The sequence below is a fragment of the Myotis nattereri genome (assembly GCF_964212035.1).
Source record: "Myotis nattereri genome assembly, chromosome: 13".
In the NCBI taxonomy this organism is placed as follows: Eukaryota; Metazoa; Chordata; class Mammalia; order Chiroptera; family Vespertilionidae; genus Myotis; species Myotis nattereri.
Window position 1 is genome coordinate 42,521,611 of NC_138088.1, and position 24,715 is coordinate 42,546,325.

General features: G+C 45.4%; 1 protein-coding gene across 1 annotated transcript; it reads right to left on the reverse strand.

Annotated features, from left to right (window-relative positions):
- Positions 1-202: 202 nt before the first annotated feature.
- Positions 203-21,911, reverse strand: CPN1 (carboxypeptidase N subunit 1; the record flags this gene model as incomplete). Its single annotated transcript, XM_081105224.1, is given in 10 exon segments — positions 203-378; positions 381-417; positions 3,317-3,435; positions 5,186-5,285; positions 7,651-7,790; positions 7,926-8,037; positions 9,601-9,783; positions 11,812-11,967; positions 16,678-16,874; positions 21,689-21,911. Coding segments are annotated over 10 exon segments (1,443 nt in total).
- Between the last annotated feature and the right edge of the window lie 2,804 nt (positions 21,912-24,715).

Sequence of the window (24,715 nt, forward strand, 5' to 3'; positions counted from 1 at the left end):
AGTCTCTGGATGCATATGGACTGGCACGGAGCCTCCGGGACCTACACCATCCCTCACCATCGGAAAATCTTACTGAACACCGCTGAGTTTATGTACGACTGCATCAGAGGGCTTACACCTGGAATAGACGGAGACCATCCTGAATTGTCCTGAATATGTTTATATTTAAATATGTCCCAGATGATAAAACAGAAAGAATGCTTCATGTGATCAGAGAGCAGGACCAAAGCCCTTCTGAAGTGTTCCCTGGGCCGCAGTGAATCGCTGAGATTTCCGGCAGGGACTCGGCCGCTGCCATCTCTGTGTCTTTTCGCTTGGCTACCCGGGGCTGTAGTTGCTTTGGTAAGAGTCCGCCTCCAGGTGCTGCGCCGGGGACTCAGTTACTTGAGGGATGCTTCTCTTGAGCTGGAAGTCAACCTGGAAGAAAAGAAGAGGACGCTAGGAGAGCAGAAGAGGCAGTTTTCGATTTCCTGACATTGAAATTGGGGGAAGACCTGTCTTGGGCCCTGTTTCATCACAGTCGCAGGTTCGGAATGCAGGGGACTCAGGAGAATTATCACAGCAACGTCCCAAGCAGCACTCGTGCTGTCATATAGGCTTGGCTAATATTCCCCCCAAAGTGCTACCTAAGGCGACACATAAGGTATACCTACCTGCATGAACTTAAAGTGCTACCTAAGGTGACACATAAGGTATACCTGCATGAACTTAATATTCATTCACTTTATATGTATTTGAAAAAAACTATACCTACAACTCAAACCACGATTTTGCCAATACTGTTGCCTCGGACAAGAACTAAGGTTGATGGTGTCATAATAACCCCTTTCCGCTGACGGTGAATCACGGGTGGCGTGCTCCGGCACGCACTCGCTTCAGATCCTCAGAACTAAACTTTCTGCCATCATCGCTGAGAAACACAGACTGGAGAGATGAGACAGACTGTTAACATGGATTCTTCAATTCCAAATTGCCGTGCGCATGAATGCATCCTTTCCAGTAATACCTGGGAACTTCGCTTCCGGCTGTGGCACTCAGATATCAGGCTGGTTTTGACCAACAGGCTGGGACATACCGGCTGTGCAGGAGCTGCAGAACCATCCCAGGAAGTACAGGGAGGGGGAGTGGCTCAATGTTCTAACCGCCCTTCCCCGAGGCACCCTCAGCTTCCAAGCCCCTGGGACAGTGGGGGCTGCTGAAGCCGCCGGGCGTTGAAAAGCTTGTGACGAAGAGGGCTGGCTCTCCAGGGGATGATTTCTTGCCCCTTCCACAAAAATCTACAGTCAGCTTTTCTGCTAGTTCCCCAAAGTCAGGGAAGTCAGCGCCAACGGCACTAGAGTAATAGAGGAATTCAGAAAAGAAACAAGAAGCAACGAAGTGAGAAAAGGAAGAGGGCCATGAGAGAAACATGACATCTAGAAGGCGGTGGGGAAGCAGAGGGGAACCCTGACGCTGGGAGGTGTCTGAGAGGGTCTTAATTGTAACATGAAAAGCACCCAGTCAGGGCCCACCCCCCCCCACCCCCCGAGCCAAGTGGATCTCTGCTTTAGAATGGGAAGACTCTACTGTGATCACTACGTGGACCCTTAGTTATGGTATCTGGGAATTGTATCCAAGAGACAACATATTAATGGGTTATGTTCATTTATTTAAAGGCCACATCACACAGGAGCTGAAATATTTTGAAGCAGCGCATGTCACTCAAGATTTGCAGTTGGCCGAAACCGGTTTGGCTCAGTGGATAGAGCGTCGGCCTGCGGACTGAAAGGTCCCAGGTTCGATTCCGGTCAAGGGCATGTACCTGGGTGGCAGGCACATCCCCAGTGGGAGGTGTGCAGGAGGCAGCTGATCAATGTTTCTCTCTCATCGATGTTTCTAACTCTCTATCTCTCTCCCTTCCTCTCTGTAAAAAATCAATAAAATATATTTAAAAAAAAAAAAAGATTTGCAGTTGGTTGCATTTCGCCCTGAATAGACTTGCTTTATTTTTTTATTTATTATTTTTTTAAATTTAATTTTATTGTTTAACGTATTACAAATAGTAGTACATATGTCTCCTATTTTTCCCCATTGACTCCCCCCCACCCCCCGGCCCCCGCCTCCCCTACCCTCTGGCACATGCAGCGTCTTGTGCCCATTGGTTAGCGGAGGGTGGGGGGTAAGAGATCAACCGAAGGACTTGTGTGCATGCGTATCAGCAGAGCCAATGGACTTGCTTTAATGCGAGACACGTGCATACAGCTGCCTAACTGTCATTTGATTTTAGGGTAGGTGAGGAGCAGAGGGTTTCATAAGAAAAAAAGGGAAATTGGGACCTGGAACAGGCTACAGGGGAAGAGTTCCTCGGTTTCTGCCTCTGCATGGAAGTCATTGACAATGTGCAGGGGAAGGGAGTGATCACTGAGCCTCTTTGTCTTTAAGATCCTAATCTAATATGACTAGAGCTCAGAAGGTGTAGGCTTATAGACGAACACTCTTTGCTTCTCGTGTAAAACATGCCATGGACAGTTGAATGTCAGCTGGTTCTTGCTGAGGCGAGTGGGAAGGAAGGGGCCTGGGCACATGGGGCACCAGAAGGGGGCAGAGTGCCACCTGGTGGTAGTCCTTGCTGATGGCACAGAAGAGTGCAACCCCTGGGAACCCGTGCATCTGCCAAGGTCTCCGGGACCTTGCGAACTGACATTTGCCGGGCACTTTCTAGGTGTCAGTCACTGTACCGCATGCGCTCCGTGCAGGTTCTTATTTCAGTCTCCTGTGAAGGCGCTGCCACTGCCACCAGTTAACAGGCCGAAGAAGGTGAGGATGAGAGCGACTGGCCAATGTGTCTGCAGTCTGTGGGCAAGGGAGCTGGACTGAGAAGCAGACAGTGCTTTTAACCAGTGTGCTGTTAAACCAGGGGTGGGCAAACTTTCTGACTAGAGGGCCACAATGGGTTCTTAAACTGGACCGGAGGGCCGGGACAAAAGCATGGATGGAGTGTTTGTGTGAACTAATATAAATTCAAAGTAAACATCATTACATAAAAGGGTACGGTCTTTTTTTTTTTTTTTAGTTTTATTCATTTCAAATGGGCCGGATCCGGCCCGCGGGCCGTAGTTTGCCCACGGCTGTGTTAAAGAGAGGAAAAGGAAAAGTCAAAAGGAAGTGGGGAAGGATATAACAGGAAAGTGATGGAAGAAAAATTAGCGTGTGAGAGCAATGAGACTTTTTTACGGCGAAAGAAAAAAGACTGGCAAAGAGTAGAGCTGTGCGACTGGTTGTTTGTGACGCTGTATGAGTGATCTTTCCACGCTCAGTAACAGCCAGCCTAACTCACCCGTTTGGGTTCCCCGGGACCCACGGTCACAGCCACAGTCTTTGGGTCGAACCCAGGCACCGTGGCAGTGACAGTGTAGGTGCCTGGAAGCAGCAGCCGGAAGTAGTCACCGTGATCACCTAAAGGTTACAAGGATATAACTCAGGCTGCTGATTAGAAACTGCCCCAGATATATAGTCTTTATATGAAAAAACGATCTGAGCGTTTCAGCCGACCATAAGCTTGATTTTTCTTAATAGCGTAATGAAGCCGGTTAAGATCTACAGTCACAGGCTACTTTACCTAAGAGGAGTAAGGGCCTCAGCTTCTGAGAAACAGGAGTTGCCCTGTGAATATGGCGCTTGACTCTAGACCCTGTGTTTTTAAAAACGCATGTCCAGGAAAGGGTCACTGGGAGGAAGGTTGAATACCTGTGAATGCCTTTGCTTGGTAAAGAGAATGCATGCGACCTCGGGTTCAACACCTGGAAAGCCACCGTGAAGAAATAAGCAGGGGGACTTTGGGGTTAAGTTGCTGGGAGGAACATTTTGCTAGACAGAAGCAAAGACTACTGGGACACACGGAGCTTCCACAAAGGAAATGAACTGCTTCAGGGAATTGTGAGGACGTAGGCAGAGACCGCTGAGGGCGCTGGGGAAGCAACGGGCGTGGTGGCCTGGGTTGGACAACCAGCTGTCTCCGGGTGTCGTTCGAATACAGTCTTACATTGAGTGGGAGGGCTGGACTGAACGACCACTGAAGGTCTGATTTTGAGAATCCTATTTTCAATATATCTTCCATCACCTCTAAAAGAGAAAAAATGAAATTCGAAAAGAGGCCTGTCGCTCTATGGCAGGGCTGTAGCAATTTGGTTAATGACCTCACATCTCTTTTGAACCAATTGTGACCATGCCTTTACATTTCTTTTTAAGGGTACAGCAATGGATAATTGAAATAAATGCAATTAAGAGTGAGACAGTCCATAAACAGTGAGAAAGTCTCTTTTCTGCCCCCTGTTAAATGTCTGTAATTTACTTCAAAATATTTTAGTAAAAGCAGTGTCTTATTATGCTTATGTTGGACAGTTTAAGTTATACCCCAGGGCTATCATTTTCTTAACCAAGGACTCACATCCAGGTGAGGTGGCTAGGACTATATCAGAAAGGCCCAATTCTGATAAAAACTAAACAGTATTTGCACATAAACAGTCATACACTCAAACCCAACATGGTTATTTAAAAGATAGAATAATGAATTAAAGACCCACAGATAAAGGTATCCTTCACCACAGATAATTTGATAGACTTCATCATAAGTAAGTCCATGGGCCCTACTGCTGGGAGCACCAAAATCAACCTCGTTTTCTTTCTTTCCAGTTGACCCAGAGATCCTGTTCTTTCCCTGCTTCGTACTACCATGACATCGGTCAAGAAACCCTCATTGTAACACCATCGTGCGTGAGATGTTCTGAACCATGTCGGAGGTTCTGTCAATCTTGCCCTGCACCAGGTTTATAGGATGCATCTTGCCAGCTTTGTCCTGAATGGAGGTGTCGTGACACACACACCTGGGTCAGGGACAAGACTAAGCATCCGGTTTACACTCCTTTCTCTTTCTACCCCTTTCCCACCAGTATGAGAGCTATTACTATTACTAGCTGCAAACCCAGAAAACACCCCTAACAAAGTGACATGAGGCAGTGGCTCCTGATGCTGAGAGAGATGTGACATTTGCATTTTCCTGGTTCTAGCCTCTTAACTCACTGTTCCCATTTCTGTTACCTTTCCCTCCTCCAGCCCCCCACCCCCAATGGCCTTGATGTCCCTGTGAGTCTCCCTGGCTTACAATTTGGCCTCCTGGTTATGCTGAAGAAGAGGGAGTGCTACCTACCTGAGGTGACATCATGGTTAATCCCACTGACAGAAATGACAGCCTTCGGGAGATAATTATTATTCTCATCAAGCACCATTCCCTTGATGCCTTGGTGTACCTGTTGGAAAAAACTTACGGTATAACTGTGATCATAAAACATGGTTCAGTGTTTTAGAGTCCCCACAGCCCTGTCTCATATGCTTTTGCATTTAACCTCACAAACATTAGCCTAATAACCCCTTAACTGGTCTCTCTGTCCCCTCTCCTTATACCAAATAATCCCTTTTAACTAGAGCAATCAGGATAACCCCATTAAAATTTAAGTCAAATCGTGTCATACTCAAACCCAACTCAGAGCAACAGTAAAGTTCTTGTGATGGTCTCTAAAGCCACAGCCTCAGTTAGCTAATTTCATCTCCTGCTACCTTCTTCCCTGCTCTTGTAATTATTATAACCACAATAGTGTTCTGGCTTCGTATTTTTTTTTAATTAAAAAAATTTAAATTGTGATAAAATACATGTAACATACAATTTCTTATTTTAACTATTTTTAGGTGTAGAGTTCGGTAGTGTTAAATATATTCACATTGTTGTGCAAGCAATCTCCAGAACTTTTTCATTCTTTAAAGCTGAAACTCTATACCCACTAAACAAGTCCCATCGCCTTCTCTCTCCAGACCCAGACAACTACCATTCTTCTTTCTGTCTCTGAATTTGACCACTCTTTTTAAAAAACATATATTTTTATTAATTTCAGAGCAGAAGGGAGAGGGAGAGAGAAACATCAATGATGAGAGAGAATCATTGATCGGCTGCCTCCTGCACACCCCCTACTGGGGATCGGCAGCAACCCAGACATGTGCCCTTGAGCAGAATCAAACCCAGGACCCTTCAGCCCTCAGGCCAACGCTCTATCCACTGAGCCATACCAGCAAGGGCTTGACTACTCATGATATGCCATATAAGTGAAATTATAAGGTATTTGTCTTTTTTTAAAAATATATATTTTATTGATTTTTTACAGAGAGGAAGAGAGAGGGATAGAGAGTTAGAAACATCGATGAGAGAGAAACATCAATCAGCTGCCTCTTACACACCTCCTACTGGGGATGTGCCTGTAACTGAGGTACATGCCCTTGGCCGGAATTGAACCTGGGACCTTTCAGTCCACAGGCTGATGCTCTATCCACTGAGCCAAACCAGCTAGGGCAGGTATTTGTCTTTTTGTGATTGGCTTATTTCACTTGGCATAATGTCCACAGGGTTTATTTATGTTGTAGCATGTGGCAGAATTCCCTTCTTTTTCTTTTTCTTTTTTTTTTTTCCGGTTAATCCTCACCTGACAATATTTTTCCATTGATTTTTAGAAAGAGTCAAAGGAAGGGGGAGAGACAGAGAGAAACATCAATGTGAGAGAGACACATCGATTGGTTGCCTCCTGCATGCAGCCCGACCAAGGCCAGGATGGAGCCTGCAACCAAGGTATGTGCCCTTGACCGGAATTGAACTCAGGACCCTTCACTGAGCCAAACTTGGCTAAAGCCAGAATTTCCTTCTTTCTAAGGCAGGATAATATTCCATTTAATGTGTATATCATACTTTGTTTACCCATTTATCTCTCATTGAACACTTGGATTGTTTCCACCTCTTGGCTCTCACGGATACTGCTGCTATGAACAAATATCTCTTTAAGATCTTGCTTCCAGTTTTTTTTTGTTTGTTTTTTTTTTGTTTTGTTTTTTGGGGGGTTTTTTTTGTTTTGTTTTTTTTTGGTATCTACCCCGAAGCAGATTGTTGGCTCATATGGTGGTTCTATTTTTAATTTTTTTGAGGAACCGTAGTACTGTTTTTCATAACGGCTGCACCATTTTACATCCCCACCAATAACGTACAAGGGTTCCAACTCCTCCACATCCTTGCCGCCAGTTGCCGTTTTCTGTCACTGTTTTCGAAAGCAGCCGTCCTAACGGGTGCGCGGCGGTGGCTCTCTGTGGGCTTGATGTGTATTTCCCCGGTGACTGGTGCGCTGCACCTTGTCCGGTGCTTATTGTTGGCCTTGCAGTTGCTTTTGTGTCCTCACTGAGGGACCCCCTTTTCTCCAGACATCTGCATGGTTCTCTCCCTTCCCTCCTTTAAGTCTGCTTAAATGTCACCTTGGTAAGGCCTCTTCATAGCATTTAGCATGTTATGAGATTTATTTGATTACTTTGTTTACTGTCTGTCTATCTCTTCTCACTAGAATATAAACTCCATATGGACAGGGGTATTTGTTTCTTTATATGCACAATCCCCAGCAAGAGTACAGTTTCTGATGGATAGTTTTGCTCAGTAATGTTGAATGGATACATTTCATTGGTAGAAGAAGCCCAGATATATTGATGAGTCAGAGCAAAAGTGAGACTTGAGCCACACAGAAAACCTTGCCTGCCATTGGAAAAACCTTCTCTTCCCGGAACCATAAAAGTTAAAAAGTTCAATTTTACCTGCTCCAAGAATTGGATTAGGGCTTCCCGATTACCCAGCCACTCGCGCTGTAATTCCTCTTGGCGGGGAAATTTGTCACAACTCAGTTCCAGCGTGATCTCAAAGCAGTTGGTATGGAGATAGTTAAAGTCTTGCATTCCTAGGGGAAAGAGCAGGGGCAGATTTGAACAACCAGGTTGCCACCCGACGGCAATTTTAACTCTCTTTAGTCACAATCTCTCCACACACTGGTTACCTTCTATCCTACCTCTTGACATTCACTTCCTCCCCTTACCCTTGCTGAGCGAATACCAGGAAGCCCCATTGGTGATGCCATCCGGGAAGTAATCCCCACAGTTCCAGCCATGGTGCATCCATCCATGTGCGTAGGAGTAGACCTTGGCCAGCTGTAGGGAAAGGGGGCAGAAATGACCTTGAGCGTTCCCAACTCACACTGCGATGTTCATACTCAGAAGTTGTGTAAAGCCAAGAAACCCCACTAGGTATAAACTACTGACTATTTGCTTTAGTGAAAGGAAATACCAGCCAAGATAGGGATGGCATGTGTGAGTGTGTGTGTGCAGCGGATTATAGTTAAGCAACCTGAAATCTGATTTCCCACTATCTTGGGACTACATTTCTCCAAGTGCAAAGTGAGGGGTGGCACTAGATGTATAAGTTCCCTTCCAGGTGGACACTTTCTTTTTTTTTTTTTTTTTTTTTTTTTTTTTAATATATTTTTTTTATTGATTTTTTACAGAGAGGAAGGGAGAGAGATAGAGAGTCAGAAACATCGATGAGAGAGAAACATCAATCAGCCGCCTCCTGCACATCCCCCACCGGGGATGTGCCTGCAATCCAGGTATATGCCCTTGACCGGAATCGAACCTGGGACCTTTCAGTCCGCAGGCCGACGCTCTATCCACTGAGCCAAACCGGTTTTGGCGACACTTTCTTTTTTTATAATTATTTATTTTCATATTTTAAAATTTATTTTTCAATTACAGTTGACATACAATATTATATTTCAGATGGACAACATAATGTTAGACATTAGACATTTCTATACCTTATGAAGTGATCACCCTGGGAAGTCTAGGACCCACCTGACACATCCATAGTCATTACAATATTACTGACTGTATTCCCTACGCTGTGCTTTAGATCCCTGTGACTGTTTTTATAACTGACAGTTTGTTCTCCTTAATCCATTTTTGGTGTTCCATTTTCTAGCTGAGTTTTATAAAAGAAAGAAGCAAGTAAGATAGGACTTTGTCAGGAAAAAACTATTTTGAGGGTGAATTGTGTGTTAAGAAAGGAATATATTTAGAATCTCTATTAATTCTCTTTCATTACTATTTTATATCAGTGAAAAAAATGAGATATACTTGCTTTGCAAAGCAAAAACGTATTATTCTCTATGTAATTCATTAATTGATAATTAATCATTAATGTATTAATTGTAATAATTGCAATGTAATAATTGTAATAATTAATAAATATTATTAAGTTATATAAATTGTTATTAATAATACATTAACAATAAAATAATGTTAATTTTATTCTATTGCCATTTTGAACTATGTGCATAGTCTATTTTTCATTAATATAGCCTTACTATCATAAAATTGCAAATTAGAGCCCCCAAAATTCACATTTAATGCCACTCGCTTACCACCACCTCTATTAGTCTTTGGGCATATTTCTTGCTTGTCATTAGCTTAAGTACTTTTTTTACACTGTGGTAATTGTACTATAAAGCTTTCCTAGATGCTTATTTTTTTCATGACACTTTGGCTTATCACTCAAAACAAAATGCAGTTTTCTAGACTGTGAGCGCCTAATGAGCAAGCAGGGCTGTCCGTTACTTTCTGCGGTCTGTACCTACCAGGGTCCTGTGTTACTGACTTGGCCTGAGTTACTCTCCTGAGTCCCATGTTCCCAGCTGGACAAGCCACCGCTCTGCATACCTTCTGGAAAAGCTTGTCGTCAGGCGTGGGGGTGTTGGCAGTGCGGCGGAAACCCCGGAACCGATGCTCCAGGGACTTGTCATACGGGTAATTGGCCACCACCGCCCCTCCATGGAGATTGGCTGAGAGGACAAAGTTGAGGGAGCGTATCCACTGGATGACGGCCCGAGTCTCAGGTTCCACCTGAGGAGAGATGAGAGACATCTGAATAAGTTTGTCAGTAAGTGGCCTGAGGAGACAGCATGTCCGAATAAGACAGGTCCTACCAGGTATGGAAGTGTAGGTGGGGAAATTTTGACCTTTTACATGATGGTTTTAAAAAATTAAGTGGATGGCCCTAGTCAGGTAGCTCAGCTGGTTAGAGCATTGTCTCATACACCAAGGTTGCAGGTTCAGTCTCTGATCAGGGCACACTTAAGAAGCAACCAATAAATGCAGAAGTAAGTGGACAACAAATCAATGTTTCTCTCTACCGGCCCCCCCCCCCCCCAGTAACAATAATTTTAAAAATATTATCTTTAAAAAGTAATTGATGGAGCCCTTTTTCAAAATGAAACCTTATATGGAATCCTAATATATAGAACAGATAAGAAGAGAGCATTTAGTGAAATCATTGTGTATGATACATGGCAGGATACATGTGCCCAAACCCATAGAACGTACACATGAAGAGTGAACGCTAATGTAAATGATGGACTTTGTATAATAACGATGAGTCAAGGTAGGTTCATCACTTGTAACAAATGCACCACTCTAATGCAGGATGTTCATGATGGGAAGCGGGGGGTGGGGGGGTGGGGGGGGTGGAGAAGGTATATGGGAACTCTCTGTAGTTCCTACTCAATTTTGCTGTGAACCTAAACCTGCTCTAAAAATAAAGTCTATGAGAGAGAGTGGTGGGGAGGAGAGTGAGAGCGAGAGGGGAGAGAGAGAATGAAAGAGAGAGAGAGAGAAGAGACCAAGCTTGACCCCTCTCTGGCCCCCAGGGAAGAGCCCTCCAATTCACCCACTGCTTCAGTGGCTTCGGAGGCACCTTTGCAGAAATTCGGGTTTTGGTGAATAAATGTGGAAAACGCTGGTTTGCAGTAATGGTTGCCAACCTCCTCCTTTCCCTAATACATCTGCTGTGATGGTGACATGGTCTTAACCCCAATTCCATGGATGACAACAGTGTAACATGGGCCAGGCTTGGCTAAGAAGTAAAATCCCACCCTACTGATTGCTTATTACAGGGCTAGTGAGGGATGGTATTCCAAGGAAAGCCACGAACCCCCTGGACTTGCAGTAATTTACATCCTCCCTGTCTTTCCTCCTCTCGGGGTGGATGTGCCTAGAGGTTATGTGGTGTTAATGTGTCTCAGGAGCAGGCCCACCAGCAGGATGAAAGCATTCACATTACCAGGGGTGACACGACAGGCCTCCTGGGGAGAAAGGCTTGGGACCATCGAACGGGATCCTCTGACTGGAGAGGAAGGGAAATGAGAGTACGGTAAAGTAGTCAGTGCTCATATGGAAAGGAAGGAGGAAAAACTGCATAAGAGTAAGACTCTCTCGCCCTGGCCGGTGTGGCTCAGTGGCTAGAGCTTCGGCTTGCAGACTGAAGGGTCCCGGGTTCGATTCTGGCCAAGGGCACATGCCTGGGTTGCAGGCTTGATCCCCAGTAGGGGGCATGCAGGAGGCAGCCGATCAATGATTCTCTCTCATCATTGATGTTTCTCTCTCTAATTTCTCTCTACAGCTCATTGCTGATGAGCACACAGTCCACATGCAGGAGAGCTTTCTCTATAGACAGAGTTCTGTGTCAAGTACAGGGCAGTAGAAAGAATGTTGGATGTAATTGATTCCATCAATTACAGCTGTGAGAATTGAAATTATTCTTTTCTACAAGCGTAAAATCTCTAAAACAGAGATGGTAACACTGAGGGTGATCAACTGAGATAATTTTATAAAATACTGTGCAATGTATGACACCGTTTTCACGTCCCTCACTACCATGGCCACTAACATCAAACACTTTGTGAGCAGGTGCCCCTGGGAGGTCCCTATGCTGGGCGAGGGGATCCGTACGAAGAGGCAGTTCTTGCTGCTCTGGGCACACTAACACGGAGCTGAGCTGATGCCTCGTTCTCGCCTCTGTAGTTGATGTGCAGATTTCCAGAGGAAATTCCAGGTGTGGGTGCGCCTGCTTCTGTATGTGAGTTTCTCCCGTACCTGGCTTTGCCAGTTGTCTGGAAGGGGCAAGTGGTGGTTGGGGCCTCCGTACTTCTCGTTGTAGTAGAAGTAGGTGTTGAGGTCCGGGAAGTTGCGGTTCAGGTCCACGCCGTTTGCATTGTTCCTGCCAACCAGATATCCAGAAGCGTCTGGGCCCTCGTGGGGAAATGGAGAGAGGGAAAATGAAGGTTTCAGACTGAATCCTATATTTGAAGAACCCCTACTTCAAAACAAAACAAAAAAAAAAGCTTTACTGAGATAAAACTTATGTACCGTAAAAGTCACCCATTTGAAGTAAACAATTCAATTAATTTTAGGATGTTGACAGTTTTACAACCATCACCACATCTAACCTGAGAATATTTTTATTACCCTAAAAATGACCCTCATGCCCTTTTACAGTCACTCTAACTCTTGTAGATTTGCCTTTTCTGGACATTTCACATATGTGAGATCATACATTAGGTGTTTGGCTTTTTTCACTAGACAGTGTTTTCCAGGTTCCTTCATGTTGTAGCATGTATTAGTACTTCATTCCTTCTTATTGGTGAACTAGAAGCCCAGTGCACGAAATTCTGCACTGGTAGGATCCCTAGTGGCTGCCAGCTATTGGCCAGGGCCTCCCTCCCTTCCCCCAGCCAGCCCCACCCCCTGGTCCAACTCCTGGACAAACTCCCAGTCGAGGGGACAATTTGCATACTATGCTTTTACTATATAGAATAACTCCATTATATTTAACACATTTTGTTTACCCATTCACCAACTAATAGACTGTATTAGTTGTCTGGGGCTGCCATAAGAAATTACCACAAACTAGATGACTTATAACAACAGAAATTTGTTCTCCCACAATTCTGGAGGCTAGAAGTTTGAAATCTAGCCATGCTTGCTAAAGGTTCAGGGGACGATCTTTCTTTGTCTCTTCTAGCTTCTGGTGGCTGCTAGCAACCCTTGCCGTTCCCTAGCTTGCAGATGAATCACTCCAATTCCTGCTTCCATCTTCGTATAGCCTTCTCCCCCTCTGTTTGTGTCTCTGTATAAATTTCTCCTTTTTTATTTATTTTTTTAAAAATATATTTTATTGATTTTTTACAGAGAGGAAGGGAGAGAGATAGAGAGTCAGAAACATCGATGAGAGAGAAACATCGACCAGCCGCCTCCTGCACATCCTCCACCGGGGATGTGCCTGCAACCCAGGTACATGCCCTTGACCGGAATCGAACCCGGGACCCTCCAGTCCGCAGGCCGACGCTCTATCCACTGAGCCAAACCGGTTTCGGCAAATTTCTCCTTTTTTAAAAAAAAAAAGTTTTTATTGATTTTTTTTTTTAGAGAGGGAAAGAGAGAGGAGGGGAGAGAGACAAGGAAGAGAGAGATAGAAACATTGGTGAGAGAGTGAAACATGGATTGGCCGCCTCCTGTATGCCCCCTACTGGGGATTGAGCCCAAAACAGGGCATGCACTCTGACCCGGAATCCAGGTGACCTCTTGGTGCATGGGGTGCATGGGTCGATGCTCAACCACTGAGCAATACCAGCCGGGCAAATTTCTTTCTTCTTCTAAGAACAACAGGCATATTTGATATAGGGTCCACCCTAATCCAGTATGACTTTATCTTGATTACATATGCAAGATCCTTATTTTTAAATAAGGTCACATTTACAGGTTCCAGATAGACGTGAATTTGGGGGGGGGGGTACTTTTTCAACCAGTACATGGACATTTGGGTTGTTTCCACTTTGGGGCTATCATGAATAATGCTGCTATGAACACGCATGTACAATTCTTTGCGTGAATCCATGTTTTCATTTCTCTTGGGCAGATGCCTAGTGGAACTGCTGGGTCATAAGGTAAGTCTATATTTAACTTTTGCAGAAATAGCTAAACTGTTTTTTTAAACTGCCTGTGCCATGGACACCCCACCATCACTTGCTTATCTTCTGAATAATATCAACCTCATGCTTACATTTCAGACTTTATCACTTATTTGGTCATGAATTCATTCATTCATTCATCCATCCTTCCATCTAGTTAACCAACACTTATTTAAGTCCATCTCTGATAGAGACAGGAGAAAGATAATGAGACATTATTTTAACATTCTAAGAATTCACAGTATATGTGGGGAGACAGATGTTTACATAAATAATTAAAATAAATTCCATGTAATGTTCTGGTGGCCTTGGAGAAGGGGAACAGTGTCCACTGAGCCCTGCTGCCTGAGAGAGTAGAGCCCCGTGTGGTGGCTAGTCCTAGAAGGAAGGAGAATGGTTCAGTGCTGGGCAGCTAAGAACTCACAAAGGTACTACCAGTCTCCTATCTTTCCAAGAAATCTATTTTTCACAGATTTCTTCATTTTCATGGCATCCTGCTTATATTTTATCCTTAGATCTCATTGAGAACATAATGTTTTTGAAGTTCTCTTACATTTCCTATATCAATGTTGTCCAGTGGAAAACACTTAACTGATTTTTCAGTTTGGAGTTTGATTTTTCACTTCATGAGATAATGATTTTTTCTTATGCCTCTGGGGGTTTTTCTCTACTTCGCTATTAGTACCAGCTAGCTCTTATCTGTTCATATGAACAGCTATGTTAATTACCTATCAGTATTACTGCTCACACGAGGCTGTTAGCTAAACAGGCAGGTTCCAGGGATTAGGACTTGGGCGTCTTTGAGGAAGTGGAGGGGGCATTATTCTGCCTTACCCATAGCTGGCTTTTTAAAAAATATATATATATATTTTTTTATTGATTTCAGAGAGGAAGAGAGAGATGGAAACATCAATGACAAGAATCATTGATTGGCTGCCTCCTGCACACCCCCTACTGGGGATCAAGCCCGCAACCCGGGCATGTGCCCTTGACTGGAATCGAACCCAGGACCCTTCAGTCGGCAGGCCGATGCTCTATCCACTGAGTCAAATAGGCTAGGGCCAAAGCTGCTTTAAAGTTTGGTGGCCAGGCTGGTCTTCCACGCAGACAGGTTTCCTCTGGGCATGGCAGGTAACTCTGAGAGTTTGACAACCTGAGGGGTCCTCTTTGGGTTCAGGCTCAAGCTCTGCTCCTTCTGAACAAGTGCACAGCAGGCAAGGAAAAGGGACTGGCTCCCCAAAGATACCCATAGGATTTAGAGAGCTGGCGGGGTTTCCCCACTTCCTCCCACCCCCCTTCATCCCACAAAAGATGTGGGCAGGGAAGGGTCAAGAGAAGGAGAGCAGGCAGGCTGGGGTGCCACCCCGTCCCCAACTCTTTCAAATTTTTCTGCTCTTTTGGAAACTCAGGTCTCAAGGCACCTCTCTGATTTCCAGTGAAGGGAAAAGGTTTTGCTGTTTCATTTGTTACATCACACCAGCAGGAAGTTGGGAGATTGCAAAGGTCAAATTTGTGTTGAGTTCGATATGTTGGCTCCATTCCCCATCCTGTCTCTGCTCACCCTCCAGCCCTAACCTGCTTACAATACTCTTGGTCGTGAAAGGACAGGTACTTTGTGGTTCTACCTGTGCGGGACAGCGTGGCCAGACTCATGGAATCAGAGTGGCGGGTGGCTGCCAGGGGCTGGGGGAGGGGGAGTGGGCACTACTCAACGATGGGCGTTAGGTTTTGGTTGAGCCAGAGGGATCAGTGCGGGGGTCTGCTGTACGACATTGTGCCTGTGGTTAACAATACTGTACTATACACCTAAAATGTTGTTAAGAGGGTCGATCTCATCTTGAGTGTTTTTACCACACTAAAATAAAATTAAACAAATTAAGTAAAGCAGTGAATTCTAGTTTTTAAAATGAAAAAAAAATTCAAGCCTGTCCCAAATAAACATATTTTTAAATTTAAAAAAACTTTACACCCTAACCGCCCCCCCCCTCTTTCCCCCAAAACAAATCAGGTTCAAACATCGCTTTCAAAGGAACGTGTTCATTGCGTAAGGCAGGTGTTTGGCTTTGCCCTTGAATATTCTAGTTCAGTTGCGGGAAGGGGGTGGACTCTGTATTTCAAAATATTCATTTATGACTTTAATGCACAGCCACAAAAGAATTGCCACTTTGAATTGAGGCACACTGACATTTTGAATTTATGTGCATAAAGTAAAAATCCATAGACTTTTTTTTCTTCTTTCTCCCCTGCAAATGAAACTCTAAAATAAAGAATTAAAAAGTTGAATACTATACTAGTAGAGGGGAAAAAAACCTACAGAAATAAAGTACGAAGAATCTAAAATTAACTCCTCACTTCACAGTTCTGGGAAAAGCTTGATTTCTCTGATCTGCCCCCCCCCCCAAGCCCCGCCCCGCCCCGCCCCCAAACCCCAATGCAAAAGCAGAGCAGTTAGGGCTGGAAGCTAAAAGTTCCGGGAAGGAGGACTATTTTGCAATGTCCCTTCATGCCTGCATAGTAGTCTCCAGTTTACAAAGTGTCCTCACAAATATTGCCTCATTGACCTTTCCAATAAAACCAGCAGGGCAGCTCGGTCTGCGTCTCAGCGGCTGAGCGTGGATCTATGAACCAAGAGGTCACGGTCAGGGCGCATGGCCGGTTGCAGGCTGAGTCCCCAGCGTGGGGTGTGCATGAGGCAGCCAAGCAATGATTCTCTCTCACCATTGATGTTTATCTCTCTCTCCCTCTCCCTCTTAGAAATGAATAAAAATATAAAAGAAACAAAACAAAACAAAACAAAACCGGAGGTCCACTGGAAAGGTGCTGCGGGAACTGAAATTCAGAGAGATCCCTCATTCATCGCATAGGGCTTTACGGCCCTGAGCCCAACCCTTCATACTTGATTATATTTCTTACAGTGGCACCGAGAGGACACATTTCTCCTGGCTTTTACTTCACCCCTTAAGATGGCTCTATGCCCTGCACAGCTCGGTACCTGGGCGGCCGCCACCTCGTAGCCATCCGGGTTCATGGACGGCATGATGTGAATGCGCGTGTCCTGGACCAGCCTCAGGATGCGCGGGTTCGCGCTCCGGACCTCCTCGCACAGGAACTCCGACAGCTGCAGCAGCAGCTCGCGGCCCAGCACCTCGTTGCCGTGCATGTTCCCCACGTACTTGACTTCAGGTTCCACTGCAAGCGTGAGAAAGACACGCGGGACGATCAAAGGTGGGGAACGTTTGCAAGGGCCATGGGTGCCTAACTTTGCAAAGGGACCGTTTCCCCCTTTTTCACCAGCGAATCCGAGAAAATCTCATGCTTCGGTTGGGTCTTTTCCAGTAATCCCTGAGCCCCTTTCCAACAAACTGCAATCACAAACGCTACACGAATCCATGCCCGGGAAGATAATGACTACCACTGATTGAAGCCCTACTGTGTACCAGACATTTGTGCTCACTATTACTAATCCTCACAGAAACCTTGTAAAGGGGTCACTGCTGGCCTCAGGATGAGGGTACTGGGGAGGGGGGAGGTTACCAGTAAGTAACTTGTCTGAAGTCACCTAGCTCGTAATCTGATAGAGGCCAAAGCCCAGGGAGCATTTACGCAGGCAGCTCGCTGCTTCTCAGAGACAAGTCTCTTAGGATAATGGCAGGGTTTTCCCCAGACCTGCTCACGTAAACGCTCTAGGTTATACCATTATAGTTTCTAATCATCTTGGTTGAAAACTTAATTTTCCTGGTACTTAGGAAACGAAAATCTCTCCGTAGTATCTGAGAATGTTGTGTTTTGAGGCACAGAGTGGGAAGGAATCTACCTAAGTCTCATTCCCTAATCTTCTCATTGGCTAAAGTAACTGCTCAATTAAAGCAAGAACTGAGGTCAGGAAAAGAGCCACTAGAACCCCTTAAAGAAAATAATTCCGGCCTCTTTTTAAAGGAAGGAGAAACGCTCTGGCCAAGTGATTTATCTTCCTCCCTCTATGATTTCCCTTCCACCCACTTCCTGTCTCTGTGGTTTTTCTGCTTCTGGCCCTCTTCATCTCTGTATTTCCAAATCCCCCTCAACATCCTTGTAGGCTCTGGGGGGCCATCTTGGGCTCTCTCTGCTGTGAGTGAACTCACTACTGAACTTCCCTTCTATGGTACCCACCACTTTCTACTCTGAGTTTTACCTAATTTTGCATAGGTCCTATTTTCTTTACTGGACCTGGCCTTTCCAATATATACACTTAAACAAATATTTTAGGGCACTTATCTTAGTGTACCTCCAGCAGTCTTCCCCCCCCCCCCCAAATGTCTATAACCCACAAGGATCATGTAGTAAATTTTCCCTAACGTGTAGTCTTTAATTCTTAGTGCATTTCTTTTTTCTTTTTTTTCATTCTACATAATTTATTTATTTATTTATTTTTATTGCTTAAAGTATTACAAAGGGTATTACATATGTGTCCTTCCCCCCCCCCCGCCCTTGATAGTCCCCTAGCCTCCCCTACCCCCCCCCCCCCCAGTGTCTTATGTCCATTGGTTATGCTTATATGCATGCATACAAGTCCTTTGGTTGATCTCTTACCCCCCACCCTCCTGCCCCCCAACCCTCCCCGGCCTTCCCGCTGCAGTTTGACAATCTGTTTGAGGCAGCTCTGCCTCTGTATCTATTATTGTTCAAAAGTTTATAATGGTCTCTATTATCCATGAAGTGCATTTCTTTAATCTTAGATTATGTCTTCCTTACTTTTCGTAGTGTTAAAATATCCCTTCTTTTAAGAAAGGGTGGTGATAGCAGATGGCAGGTAGTATCTTCAACATCCTTGTTCAGTAAAATAAAATTTGGAAAATATATTTTAGTCTCCTCCAATCTCTCTTATTTATTTTTAAAAATGTTTAACTTCTTTGAAATCTAAAAGTGGGCATCTACTGCCCTGTAGAAGCTAGCACAGTGCTTTGCCCTTAGTAGGTGCTCCCTGTCAAATTCGTTTGTCGCTACTTTCAATGTAGCATGCGGGATACCACCACTTATAACAAGCACTGCTATCGTTTGGGTTTAAGCCCCTCCACTCTCACACCTGGATCGTTACACTAAATCTCCTACTTGAACTCCCTGCATCTGCCCAGCCCCATTAAAGTGCATTCCCCTGAGTCAACGTTCTGCAAACTTTTATTGTAAAGAGCCAGATAGTAAATACTTTGGATTGGGAGCTATATAATCTATGTCACAGCTCCTCAACTCTTGCAGTCCTAGACAATACAAAAACAAATAGGCGAGGCTATGTTTCAAAGAAACTTTATTTACCCAAACAGATAACTGCTTTGAGTGATCTTTAAGTTTTTTTAAGTCAGATCATGTCCCTCTTCTGCTTCAAACCCTCCAGGGACTTCTGGCTTCACTAAAGGAAAAGGAAAAGCCAAAATCTTTACAAAAGCCTGTAAGGCCCTACCCACTCTCGTCCTGTTCGGCTTCCCTGACCTCGCTGCTCTGACCTGTCTCCTGCTCTCCCACTGTTCGCTCTGCTGCAGCGGCAGCGGCCTCCTGGCTGTTCTTCACACATGCCAAGCTCTTACTCTCCTCTCTGCCTGCAGTGTTTTCCTTCCCAATATCAGTTTTAGCACATACTGACATATCACCTAGACAAAGAAGCTTTTTCTAAATAGCACTGACCACTCCCCTACTCTACCCATAGTACTCTATAACCTCCTCTATCTCTCTTTCCTTGTTTATTTTTTTTCTACAGCACTTACTTTTGTCATATACATATATATATGTAATTACCCATCTATTGCCAGTCTTACCCAGATAGAATTAAAGCCCTGAGAGCAGTGTATTCGTTTTATTCTCTGTTGTATATTCAGAATTTACAAAAGTGCTTGCATATAGTCATAATCAGTAATATCCTATATAATAAAAGGGTAATATGCAAATAGACCAAACGGCAGAACAACCGAACAACTAATTAAAGCATAATATGGTAATGATATGCTAAGGCTGCTCAACTGCTCGCTATGATGTGCACTGACCACCAGGGGGCAGACAGTCAATCAGTCACTATGACATACACTGACCACCAGGGGGGCAGATGCTCTGACCAGTAGGTAAGCTTGCTACACACTGAGCGAGATGGGCCAGGCATGCCCTGGAGCCTTCCTGCCGTCCCTCCCCCACCCAATTGTGCCCTGGTGGGATCCCTCAGCCTGGCCTGCACCCTCTCGCAATCCAGGACCCCTCGGGGGATGTCAAAGAGCCGGTTTCAGCCCGCTTCCGAGGGCCACTCCCCTTTGGAGGGCGCCAGATGCAGGGCTCATGGCTGGCAAGTGCTGCTGCAGCAGCGTGAGCCTCTCCCAATTGGGACTGATTGGGCGCGAGCCCCCAGCAGGCACAGTGGGGCCGGGATGAGCAGGAGCGGCAGGTAGGAGCTGCAGGTGGCATTGGACTGCAGGTTTCGGCCTGATCCCTGCAGGCCACCCAGAGGGACCCCACCCATGCATGAATTCTTGCACCGGGCCTCTAGTTTGTGGAATGAATAACAAATAAAATGAAAGGAACAAGTGGATGAAAAGCTAAGTTACAGGCATCAGAGAAAAGAAGGACCGAAATGAAAAAGCCTGAAGGAAGGCTTGAGTGCTAGGAAGCAGAGGGCGCATCCAGAAGAGGGCATGGAGCAAGGAGGGGCTCACTCCACAATGTCCATTAGCAGCCACAGGCTTCCACAATGGACGCACGACACGAGTAAAAGCAGGTGCTTGCTGTGTAATGAGGCTTCAGAGCAAGGCCCTTATCCTCACTTAATCATTCACTCCGCCTTCCTTTAGCCACCTCCCACCACTCCCCCCCTACCCATTGGCCATGTAATATTGAAGTGGTCATGGACAGAATCCACCTGGGGTGAGGTTGTCATTGAAGGCCTTTAAGCAGGGGGTGAGACGATGGTATCAGCATTTAGGAAAATTATTCTGGCATCTCTGTGCTAAATGGAAGGCGCAGAGAGTGGTGGCAGTTCAGAGGTCTGTTAGGAGCCTAGTATAATGGCTTAGGCAGGTTGGGATGAAGTTTGGGCTAGGGGGAGGGTGTGGGAGTGAAGCAGAAGAGAGATTTGAGGTGGACAGTTTGAAGGAGGAACGGACATAACTTGAATGTCACAGTTGTTATAAGCAGTGAGAAATTAGAAAAAACTCAAATGTCCATCAATAAATGAACAGTTAGATACAACCATGCAATGGAATGTTATACAGCCAAACATGATGATGTAGATCTACATTTACAGACATGGATGCCATTCATAAGAGGCTAGGCAGTGAGAAACGCAGTTGCAGTATGATTCCAATGTTATAAAATAAACCGTGTAAGGGGGTTCTAACTAGGCGTAGAAAAGTCTGGAAGGATATACATCAGTATGTTAGCAGTGTCATCTGTGAGGGGTGGGATTACGACTGAGTTTTTTTTCCCTTGTCTAATTTCTAATTTTAATCCAAACATCACTTGCTTTTATAATAGAAACAAACTAACAACAACAACAAATAATGCAATGAGTAAAACTAATACCCCAGACCTCAGACCCTCTCCAGGATACCATACTCTATCTCACCGTCCTTCCCCAAGGAAACATCCCCAAACCCTGCTCAGTGTCCTGGCAGAATTAGAAGGGCTAATGGTGTCTGCTTATGTCTCCATAGGCATTAGGTAGACTGAGGATGACAGAGTAATAACCAGGGGGGAGGGAAGGAAGCGGGCAGGATGGGGGATGGGAGCAGGGAGGAAGGCCCTGAGCTACTAGAACCTAAACAAGAGGAACCACCTGGAGCCTGAGCTGAGCCTGCAGCTCCCAGAGGCAGAGGCCATCAGGGCTGAGCAGGAAAAGGTGCTCAGCGCAGGCTGGGGGGGGGGGGGGGGGGGGTTCGGGGGGGTGCTCTTTGGTAGGTGGAGGGTCCGGGGCCTCCCCGCCGCCACCCCCGGGACGGGATTTGTAAGGAAGGGTCCTGCCCTCCACACTCCCAGGACAGCTCGGGGCTTACGGGGCTCGTGGATCCCAGGGTAGTCGCTGAATTCCAGCACGTAGAGGTGTCTCCCCTTCACGCTGCGCCCCACGCTGTAGACACGCGTGATGTGGGGGCACTCGTTGTGCACCTTGTACAGCGTCCGCACGAGGTCGTCGTAGCGGCGGTGGCGGAAGGTCACGGGGGCCGCCAACTTGCAGAGAAGGAAGAGGTGGAGGACGACGGGGAGCAGGCCTGACATCTCGCCGTGCTTCCGAGGGAACCGCGCGAGGAGCCACACTCTCCCCCGACCTGCTTCTCCGCCAGCCCACACCCAGGCCCGCGAACCAGCTCCGGCCAGCGCCCCGCCAGCAAGCGCCCCGCGTGCGCCGGCACCTGGGGAGACGCAGCGCTGTGCGCCCGCAGCTGGAAGTCACGTCTGCAGCCCCGGGGTGATCACCTCTCCTGCCCCACCCGGGCCCCTCCGGGCGCAGGAAAACCCTTTGGAGGGTTTCGCCCGTCCCCAGGTTCGGCGGCTTCACTGATTCTGGTTTACTGATTAACTGCACTGGAAACCGGCTCCAATGACTAGCTGCTTATAACCCTTTGATCCCCAGAGAATTTGGAAAAACCTGGACGATGCTTGTTCCCTATGTTATAATTTAATGTGTTTTTAAAATGGATTTCAGAGAGGAAGGGAGAGAGAGAGAGAGAGAGAGAGAGAGAGAGAGAGAGAGAGAGAGAGAGAGAGAGAGAAACATGGATGATGAGAGAGAAGTCACTGAGGAGCTGCCTCCTGCACGCCCCTCAGGGGAGGCTGAGCCTGCAGGCTGGGCATGTGCCCCGACTGGGAATCCAACCGTAGCCTCCTGGTTCCTAGGCTGCCGCTCAGCTGCCGCCTGTGTTATAGTTTAAAGCAGAGTCATACCGTAGAGCTGTCTGTCCCTTCCCATGCATCGCACACACTGCCGCCAGGCCATCTTTCTGAAGCACAGCTCTGTCTTGTCCCTTTTCTCCCCCAAAATCTTTTAACGGACACCTGCCACTGAAAAAATGAACAGATAAGACACAGGGTGGAAGTAAACAGTCTTAAGTCATATATCTGGTAATATATTCAGAATACGTCAGGAGCTCTTACAACACAATATTAAAACAAACAACCCAAGTTAAAAACGACTAGAAGATTTGAAGAGACATTTTATTAAAGTAGAGATATGAATGCCCGAAAAGCACATGTGAAGATGTCCAACGTCACTGGTCATTAAGGAAATGCAAGTTAAAACCACTTCGTGTCCGCTAGCACGGCTGTACCAAAAAAAGGCACAATAGCAAGTGTTGGTGAGAACAGGAAGACACTAGCATCCACATATAGTCGTGAGTTCTTGTATTTTTATTTGTTAATTATCTTATTATTTGTATGTATTACGACCACAAAACCTACATTTGACTACCCTGTATATTGCCAATGGGAATGTAAATGGTGCCGCTACTTTGGAAAACAGTTTTGCAGTTTCTTAAAAGATTGAATATGTACTTACTATATAACTCAGCAATTTCACTTCTAGGTATCTACCTAAAAGAAATGGAACATATGTCTACACAAAAACTCACTCATGCATGTTCATAGCAGTATTATTCACACTAGAAGAAAGTGGAAACAATCCAAATAATCATTGATTGGTGAATGGGTAAACACAGTATGGCCTATCCATACAATGGAATATCGCTGACATGAAAAGGAGTGAAGTACTGATATATTGTGTTATATGAATGAACCTTAAAAATATTATGCTCAGTGAAAGAAGCCACACACAAAAGACCACATATTATGTGACCCAGTTTATATGAAATGCTTAGAATATAGAGACAGAAAGTAAATTAGAGGTTGCCTGGGCTGGAAGTAGAAATGTAGAGCAACTATAAATGAGCAGAAGGTTTCTTCTCAGGATGGGAGATGTGTTTTTAAATTAGATTGCGGTGATTGTACAACTCGGTCAATATATAAAGATTCATTGAATTGTATATTTAGAGCAGGTGAGTTTTATGGTATACAAATTATATCTCAAAAAAAAGCTTTAAATGATTAAGTACAGCCCCCTAAAAGTTAACTATAAATTTACTGTACAACCCAACAATTTCACTCCTGAGTACCTTATCCAAGAGAACAAAGATAGTTCATTATTTGTTACAGCTTTTCAACATGTACTTAATACACGTTATATATCAAGTATAGGAAGGACTGGGAGTCCAGAAAGAAATAAGGTATTTTCTCTGGCCTGAAGGACCTTATATTTTAATCAAGGAAGTTAAAACACACACACACACACACAACAACAACAACAACAACAACAACACAATTATAGCATAATGCCATGTTTGTAGAGAAGTATGCACAGAGTTTTTTTGAAATACAAGGAGTGACACTGAAATCAGACCAGGGGTAAGTGATAGGAAAGGGTTAGAGAAAATGATGCCTGAACTTAGTTTGGAAACACAAATAGGAGTTAGCCAAATGGAGGGAGAGGATATATATGTTCAAAACCTGTCCTCTGCTGGTATTTTACCATACTTGTTTTCAAATGGCAAAAACATTTACAGAGACTTTAGAAAGATAGCAAGTTGTTTGGTGTGGTGAGGAGAAAGGAGAGGTGTTGGGGAAGAGGGGCGACCTGACGTTGGAAAGATCATAAACCATAGGTCATGAGGGCCTTGGTGAGGGAGAGAAGTTTGGACTTAACTAAGGAGAATGGAGAACCGACAAAGAATCTGAACAGAGGAAGCAAGTTGACACGATGTGATTGGCTGTGGCTGGCGTGGAAGGAAGACCACGCTGGCTATAGTGTGACCTGTGCAGAGGGAGGGGTGAAGCCAGGCAGGAAGTCAGGTTCAGGTAAGGATGAATGAGAGTGGGGCTGAGGTTCTGGCAGTGGAGGCGAAAACAGGGGGCAGTTAGTTATGAGGATCCGCAAGAGTGGAAACGGAGCGGGCTTAGAAGCTTAGAGGTCGAGTGCATCTGGGACCTGAGTGACAAGGAAGAATTTAGAACGGGCCCCCAGGTTCTTGACT